The 8,304-nt window shown below is 40.5% G+C and overlaps 1 protein-coding gene across 1 annotated transcript; it reads left to right on the plus strand.

The window, feature by feature from the left end:
- The first annotated feature begins 6,831 nt into the window (after positions 1-6,831).
- On the plus strand, positions 6,832-8,272 carry LOC111072378 (vacuolar protein-sorting-associated protein 36). The gene is made up of 3 exons (XM_022364215.2): positions 6,832-6,985; positions 7,041-7,766; positions 7,832-8,272. The coding sequence occupies exons 1-3, from the start codon at positions 6,890-6,892 to the stop codon at positions 8,207-8,209; spliced, it is 1,200 nt and encodes a 399-aa protein (XP_022219907.1). The 5' UTR covers positions 6,832-6,889; the 3' UTR covers positions 8,210-8,272.
- The last annotated feature ends 32 nt before the right edge of the window (positions 8,273-8,304 follow it).

Here is an 8,304-nt window from a genome sequence, read left to right on the forward strand (position 1 = left end):
CTGCTGATTTCTGTGCGCCTGGTATCTCAGATTTGAATTTAACGGTTTTCTGCCATTTGAGCGGTGGAAAGTGGAGGCAGAAATTGAGAAAAATTATAGCGAAAAGAGAGAGCAACGAAATACAAAGAGAAACAAGAAAAAAACGATAATTTAAAAAACCAGCGACCTTCTGCTGATTTCTGTGCGCCTGGTATCTCAGATTTGAATTTAACGGTTTTCTGCCATTTGAGCGGTGGAAAGTGGAGGCAGAAATTGAGAAAAATTATAGCGAAAAGAGAGAGCAACGAAATACAAAGAGAAACAAGAAAAAAACGATAATTTAAAAAACCAGCGACCTTCTGCTGATTTCTGTGCGCCTGGTATCTCAGATTTGAATTTAACGGTTTTCTGCCATTTGAGCGGTGGAAAGTGGAGGCAGAAATTGAGAAAAATTATAGCGAAAAGAGAGAGCAACGAAATACAAAGAGAAACAAGAAAAAAACGATAATTTAAAAAACCAGCGACCTTCTGCTGATTTCTGTGCGCCTGGTATCTCAGATTTGAATTTAACGGTTTTCTGCCATTTGAGCGGTGGAAAGTGGAGGCAGAATGTGAGAAAATTTAGACCGAAAAGAGAGAGCAACGAAATACAGAGAGAAACAAGAAAAAACGATAATTTAAAAAAAGCAACGACCTTCTGCTGATTTCTGTGCGCCTGGTATCTCAGATTTGAATTTAACGGTTTTCTGCCATTTGAGCGGTGGAAAGTGGAGGCAGAAATTGAGAAAAATTATAGCGAAAAGAGAGAGCAACGAAATACAAAGAGAAACAAGAAAAAAACGATAATTTAAAAAACCAGCGACCTTCTGCTGATTTCTGTGCGCCTGGTATCTCAGATTTGAATTTAACGGTTTTCTGCCATTTGAGCGGTGGAAAGTGGAGGCAGAAAATGAGAAAATTTAGACCGAAAAGAGAGAGCAACGAAATACAGAGAGAAACAAGAAAAAAACGATAATTTAAAAAAAAGCAACGACCTTCTGCTGATTTCTGTGCGCCTGGTATCTCAGATTTGAATTTAACGGTTTTCTGCCATTTGAGCGGTGGAAAGTGGAGGCAGAAATTGAGAAAAATTATAGCGAAAAGAGAGAGCAACGAAATACAAAGAGAAACAAGAAAAAAACGATAATTTAAAAAACCAGCGACCTTCTGCTGATTTCTGTGCGCCTGGTATCTCAGATTTGAATTTAACGGTTTTCTGCCATTTGAGCGGTGGAAAGTGGAGGCAGAAATTGAGAAAAATTATAGCGAAAAGAGAGAGCAACGAAATACAAAGAGAAACAAGAAAAAAACGATAATTTAAAAAACCAGCGACCTTCTGCTGATTTCTGTGCGCCTGGTATCTCAGATTTGAATTTAACGGTTTTCTGCCATTTGAGCGGTGGAAAGTGGAGGCAGAAATTGAGAAAAATTATAGCGAAAAGAGAGAGCAACGAAATACAAAGAGAAACAAGAAAAAAACGATAATTTAAAAAACCAGCGACCTTCTGCTGATTTCTGTGCGCCTGGTATCTCAGATTTGAATTTAACGGTTTTCTGCCATTTGAGCGGTGGAAAGTGGAGGCAGAATGTGAGAAAATTTAGACCGAAAAGAGAGAGCAACGAAATACAGAGAGAAACAAGAAAAAACGATAATTTAAAAAAAGCAACGACCTTCTGCTGATTTCTGTGCGCCTGGTATCTCAGATTTGAATTTAACGGTTTTCTGCCATTTGAGCGGTGGAAAGTGGAGGCAGAAATTGAGAAAAATTATAGCGAAAAGAGAGAGCAACGAAATACAAAGAGAAACAAGAAAAAAACGATAATTTAAAAAACCAGCGACCTTCTGCTGATTTCTGTGCGCCTGGTATCTCAGATTTGAATTTAACGGTTTTCTGCCATTTGAGCGGTGGAAAGTGGAGGCAGAAATTGAGAAAAATTATAGCGAAAAGAGAGAGCAACGAAATACAAAGAGAAACAAGAAAAAAACGATAATTTAAAAAACCAGCGACCTTCTGCTGATTTCTGTGCGCCTGGTATCTCAGATTTGAATTTAACGGTTTTCTGCCATTTGAGCGGTGGAAAGTGGAGGCAGAATGTGAGAAAATTTAGACCGAAAAGAGAGAGCAACGAAATACAAGAGAGAAACAAGAAAAAACGATAATTTAAAAAAAGCAACGACCTTCTGCTGATTTCTGTGCGCCTGGTATCTCAGATTTGAATTTAACGGTTTTCTGCCATTTGAGCGGTGGAAAGTGGAGGCAGAAATTGAGAAAAATTATAGCGAAAAGAGAGAGCAACGAAATACAAAGAGAAACAAGAAAAAAACGATAATTTAAAAAACCAGCGACCTTCTGCTGATTTCTGTGCGCCTGGTATCTCAGATTTGAATTTAACGGTTTTCTGCCATTTGAGCGGTGGAAAGTGGAGGCAGAAATTGAGAAAAATTATAGCGAAAAGAGAGAGCAACGAAATACAAAGAGAAACAAGAAAAAAACGATAATTTAAAAAACCAGCGACCTTCTGCTGATTTCTGTGCGCCTGGTATCTCAGATTTGAATTTAACGGTTTTCTGCCATTTGAGCGGTGGAAAGTGGAGGCAGAATGTGAGAAAATTTAGACCGAAAAGAGAGAGCAACGAAATACAGAGAGAAACAAGAAAAAACGATAATTTAAAAAAAGCAACGACCTTCTGCTGATTTCTGTGCGCCTGGTATCTCAGATTTGAATTTAACGGTTTTCTGCCATTTGAGCGGTGGAAAGTGGAGGCAGAAAATGAGAAAAAAAGAGCGAAAAGAGAGAACAACGAAATACAAAGAGAAACAAGAAAAAAACGATAATTTAAAAAACCAGCGACCTTCTGCTGATTTCTGTGCGCCTGGTATCTCAGATTTGAATTTAACGGTTTTCTGCCATTTGAGCGGTGGAAAGTGGAGGCAGAAAATGAGAAAATTTAGACCGAAAAGAGAGAGCAACGAAATACAGAGAGAAACAAGAAAAAACGATAATTTTAAAAAAAGCAACGACCTTCTGCTGATTTCTGTGCGCCTGGTATCTCAGATTTGAATTTAACGGTTTTTTGCCTTTTGAGCGGTGGAAAGTGGAGGCAGAAAATGAGAAAAATTATAGCGAAAAGAGAGAGCAACGAAATACAAAGAGAAACAAGAAAAAAACGATAATTAAAAAACCAGCGACCTTCTGCTGATTTCTGTGCGCCTGGTATCTCGGATTTAAATTTAACGGTTTTCTGCCATTTGAGCGGTGGAAAGTGGAGGCAGAAAATGAGAAAAAAAGAGCGAAAAGAGAGAACAACGAAATACAAAGAGAAACAAGAAAAAACGATAATTTAAAAAGAACAGCGACCTTCTGCTGATTTCTGTGCGCCTGGTATCTCAGATTTGAATTTAACGGTTTTCTGCCATTTGAGCGGTGGAAAGTGGAGGCAGAAAATGAGAAAATTTAGACCGAAAAGAGAGAGCAACGAAATACAGAGAGAAACAAGAAAAAACGATAATTTAAAAAAAGCAACGACCTTCTGCTGATTTCTGTGCGCCTGGTATCTCAGATTTGAATTTAACGGTTTTCTGCCATTTGAGCGGTGGAAAGTGGAGGCAGAAAATGAGAAAAATTATAGCGAAAAGAGAGAGCAACGAAATACAAAGAGAAACAAGAAAAAAACGATAATTTAAAAAACCAGCGACCTTCTGCTGATTTCTGTGCGCCTGGTATCTCAGATTTTAATTGAACGGTTTTCTGCCATTTGAGCGGTGGAAAGTGGAGGCAGAAAATGAGAAAATTTAGACCGAAAAGAGAGAGCAACGAAATACAGAGAGAAACAAGAAAAAACGATAATTAAAAAAAAGCAACGACCTTCTGCTGATTTCTGTGCGCCTGGTATCTCAGATTTGAATTTAACGGTTTTCTGCCATTTGAGCGGTGGAAAGTGGAGGCAGAAATTGAGAAAAATTATAGCGAAAAGAGAGAGCAACGAAATACAAAGAGAAACAGAAAAAAACGATAATTTAAAAAACCAGCGACCTTCTGCTGATTTCTGTGCGCCTGGTATCTCAGATTTGAATTTAACGGTTTTCTGCCATTTGAGTGGTGGAAAGTGGAGGCAGAAAATGAGAAAATTTAGACCGAAAGGAGAGAGCAACGAAATACAGAGAGAAACAAGAAAAAACGATAATTTAAAAAAAAGCAACGACCTTCTGCTGATTTCTGTGCGCCTGGTATCTCAGATTTGAATTTAACGGTTTTCTGCCATTTGAGCGGTGGAAAGTGGAGGCAGAAATTGAGAAAAATTATAGCGAAAAGAGAGAGCAACGAAATACAAAGAGAAACAAGAAAAAAACGATAATTTAAAAAACCAGCGACCTTCTGCTGATTTCTGTGCGCCTGGTATCTCAGATTTGAATTTAACGGTTTTCTGCCATTTGAGCGGTGGAAAGTGGAGGCAGAAATTGAGAAAAATTATAGCGAAAAGAGAGAGCAACGAAATACAAAGAGAAACAAGAAAAAAACGATAATTTAAAAAACCAGCGACCTTCTGCTGATTTCTGTGCGCCTGGTATCTCAGATTTGAATTTAACGGTTTTCTGCCATTTGAGCGGTGGAAAGTGGAGGCAGAATGTGAGAAAATTTAGACCGAAAAGAGAGAGCAACGAAATACAGAGAGAAACAAGAAAAAACGATAATTTAAAAAAAGCAACGACCTTCTGCTGATTTCTGTGCGCCTGGTATCTCAGATTTGAATTTAACGGTTTTCTGCCATTTGAGCGGTGGAAAGTGGAGGCAGAAAATGAGAAAATTTAGACCGAAAAGAGAGAGCAACGAAATACAGAGAGAAACAAGAAAAAACGATAATTTAAAAAAAGCAACGACCTTCTGCTGATTTCTGTGCGCCTGGTATCTCAGATTTGAATTTAACGGTTTTCTGCCATTTGAGCGGTGGAAAGTGGAGGCAGAAAATGAGAAAAATTATAGCGAAAAGAGAGAGCAACGAAATACAAAGAGAAACAAGAAAAAAACGATAATTTAAAAAACCAGCGACCTTCTGCTGATTTCTGTGCGCCTGGTATCTCAGATTTTAATTGAACGGTTTTCTGCCATTTGAGCGGTGGAAAGTGGAGGCAGAAAATGAGAAAATTTAGACCGAAAAGAGAGAGCAACGAAATACAGAGAGAAACAAGAAAAAACGATAATTAAAAAAAAGCAACGACCTTCTGCTGATTTCTGTGCGCCTGGTATCTCAGATTTGAATTTAACGGTTTTCTGCCATTTGAGCGGTGGAAAGTGGAGGCAGAAATTGAGAAAAATTATAGCGAAAAGAGAGAGCAACGAAATACAAAGAGAAACAAGAAAAAAACGATAATTTAAAAAACCAGCGACCTTCTGCTGATTTCTGTGCGCCTGGTATCTCAGATTTGAATTTAACGGTTTTCTGCCATTTGAGTGGTGGAAAGTGGAGGCAGAAAATGAGAAAATTTAGACCGAAAAGAGAGAGCAACGAAATACAGAGAGAAACAAGAAAAAACGATAATTTAAAAAAAAGCAACGACCTTCTGCTGATTTCTGTGCGCCTGGTATCTCAGATTTGAATTTAACGGTTTTCTGCCATTTGAGCGGTGGAAAGTGGAGGCAGAAATTGAGAAAAATTATAGCGAAAAGAGAGAGCAACGAAATACAAAGAGAAACAGAAAAAAACGATAATTTAAAAAACCAGCGACCTTCTGCTGATTTCTGTGCGCCTGGTATCTCAGATTTGAATTTAACGGTTTTCTGCCATTTGAGCGGTGGAAAGTGGAGGCAGAAAATGAGAAAATTTAGACCGAAAAGAGAGAGCAACGAAATACAGAGAGAAACAAGAAAAAACGATAATTTTAAAAAAAGCAACGACCTTCTGCTGATTTCTGTGCGCCTGGTATCTCAGATTTGAATTTAACGGTTTTTTGCCATTTGAGGGGTGGAAATTGGAGGCAGAAAATGAGAAAAATTATAGCGAAAAGAGAGAGCAACGAAATACAAAGAGAAACAAGAAAAAAACGATAATTTAAAAAACCAGCGACCTTCTGCTGATTTCTGTGCGCCTGGTATCTCAGATTTGAATTTAACGGTTTTCTGCCATTTGAGCGGTGGAAAGTGGAGGCAGAAAATGAGAAAATTTAGACCGAAAAGAGAGAGCAACGAAATACAAAGAGAAACAAGAAAAAACGATAATTAAAAAAAACTAGCGACCTTCTGCTGATTTCTGTGCGCCTGGTATCTCAGATTTGAACTTAACGGTTTTCTGCCATTTGAGGGGTGGAAATTGGAGGCAGAAAATGAGAAAAATTATAGCGAAAAGAGAGAGCAACGAAATACAAAGAGAAACAAGAAAAAAACGATAATTTAAAAAACCAGCGACCTTCTGCTGATTTCTGTGCGCCTGGTATCTCAGATTTGAATTTAACGGTTTTCTGCCATTTGAGCGGTGGAAAGTGGAGGCAGAAAATGAGAGAAATTATATAGAAAAAAGAGAGCAACGAAATACACAGAGAAACAAGAAAAACGAGAAGGAACGTGTGAGTCGCTTCTGGGGACGCGACAATAAATTATTTAAGTTTTATTATATATGTGCGTAAATCGAAATACCCACTGGTAGCGTTCTCTGTAAATGATCGTAAATCATATTCCTCGATTTTGAAATGCGGTTCAATATTACCAGCTATCTATCTACTACCAATGAAGCCACAAATACAATTCTAGCATATAACTTGGTTTTTTTTACTTAAAAAAAGCTAGATATGCTTAAAATAGCTATTTTGTCAACACTGCATAGTGTGCATCTCTAAATGTTATCTCAAAAAAAACACAAGAACTAGGAATTTATGAAATGAATCGCTTCGCTTATGTTGAGGCTCGTCTGAGTTCCAACGAAACCTTCGTCAGCCGCGACAGTAGAGTGAAAATCTTCGATGGGGACCAGAAAGTAAGTAAAGTGCTCCATAGTCCCAGGCTTACCTCATTTTCCATGACATTTCCAGACAGACTTTGAGGAGGGTGAGGTGGTGCTGACAACACACAGGCTGTTTTGGGGCCGTCCTGGAGAAATTGCCAGAGCCGCCGTTACCCTCTGTCTGCCACTTAGCTATGTGATATCGCTCGGGGAGGAAACGACTGCCTCGAATTTCTTTGGCCGCAAGACGCGCATTATAATGCACTTGCATCCGCCTGGCCCTGACAAGATGCCTGGCCCCCTGGACACCAGTCGTGCAACGCACATCAAACTCTCTGGGAAGAATGGCCTAAGCGTGGAGTTCCACAGCGCACTGCGGGAGACTTTGAATGCCCGCATCTGGGAGATCTCCCTGACCAGCGAGACCATCATCAAGGGAGCGGACAGAAGTCCGACGTCTGAAACGGGCAACGATAGATTGGCTCGCATTCAGAAACGTACAGGCATCGGGGGCATTGAGCGGCACCTGGAGGCGAAAGCGAAGGCAACGGATGAGAACATTGCACTAGCCTTCCAGGATCTCAGTGTTCTAATGACCATGGCCAAGGATATGGTGGGTCTGTCCAAGACAATCAGTGGCCGAATACGCGAGCAAAAAGGTGAAATATCCGACGATGAGACGGTGCGTTTCAAATCCTACCTCATGAGCCTGGGAATCGATGATCCTGTGACGCGTGACAACTTCACCAGCAACTCGGCGTACTTTTCCAGCTTAGCACAACAAATTTGCCAGATGCTGATCGATCCTATTGAGGTGAGTGCTTCGCGGCTGAATTTGATTTACTTGTCTAACCCGAAAAATTATTGAACGTGGTTTAGGAGCTCGGTGGTATGATGTCCCTGGCAGATGTCTATTGCCGCGTGAACAGGGCTCGCGGCCTGGAACTGCTCTCGCCTGAGGATTTGCTGCACGCCTGCGAACAGTTGAGGGGACCCATCCGGTTGCGGAGCTTCCCCAGCGGCGCCAGGGTGCTGCAGCTCGAGTCGCACGACGATGACTTGATTGCCATTGACACCCTGGAGAAGGTGCAGGCAGCCGAATCTCTGGCCGTGGAGGAGCTGGCCAAGCAGCTGGGCATCTCTCTGCTGTTGGCCAAGGAGCGACTGCTGGTCACCGAGCGCCTTGGCAAGGTGTGTCGGGACGAGTCTGTGGAGGGGCTCCGCTTCTATCCCAATCTGCTGCTGCAACGAGACTAAACGATCTGTGAATCTGTGCTTGTTACTAGATATTCTAAATAAATAATTTGTATAGTAATCGAAGCCTGTGTAAGCGTTTGCCCGTTCATGCAATG

Source organism: Drosophila obscura, unplaced genomic scaffold, assembly GCF_018151105.1.
Source record: "Drosophila obscura isolate BZ-5 IFL unplaced genomic scaffold, ASM1815110v1 contig_1, whole genome shotgun sequence".
NCBI lineage: Eukaryota > Metazoa > Arthropoda > Insecta > Diptera > Drosophilidae > Drosophila > Drosophila obscura.

Bases quoted from the DNA above. Each gene is read 5' to 3' on its own strand.
- LOC111072378 (XM_022364215.2), top strand. From the start codon at position 6,890: ATGAATCGCTTCGCTTATGTTGAGGCTCGTCTGAGTTCCAACGAAACC. The intron at 6,986-7,040 runs GTAAGTAAAGTG...TGACATTTCCAG, and splicing joins TCTTCGATGGGGACCAGAAA to ACAGACTTTGAGGAGGGTGA. The intron at 7,767-7,831 runs GTGAGTGCTTCG...AACGTGGTTTAG, and splicing joins TGCTGATCGATCCTATTGAG to GAGCTCGGTGGTATGATGTC.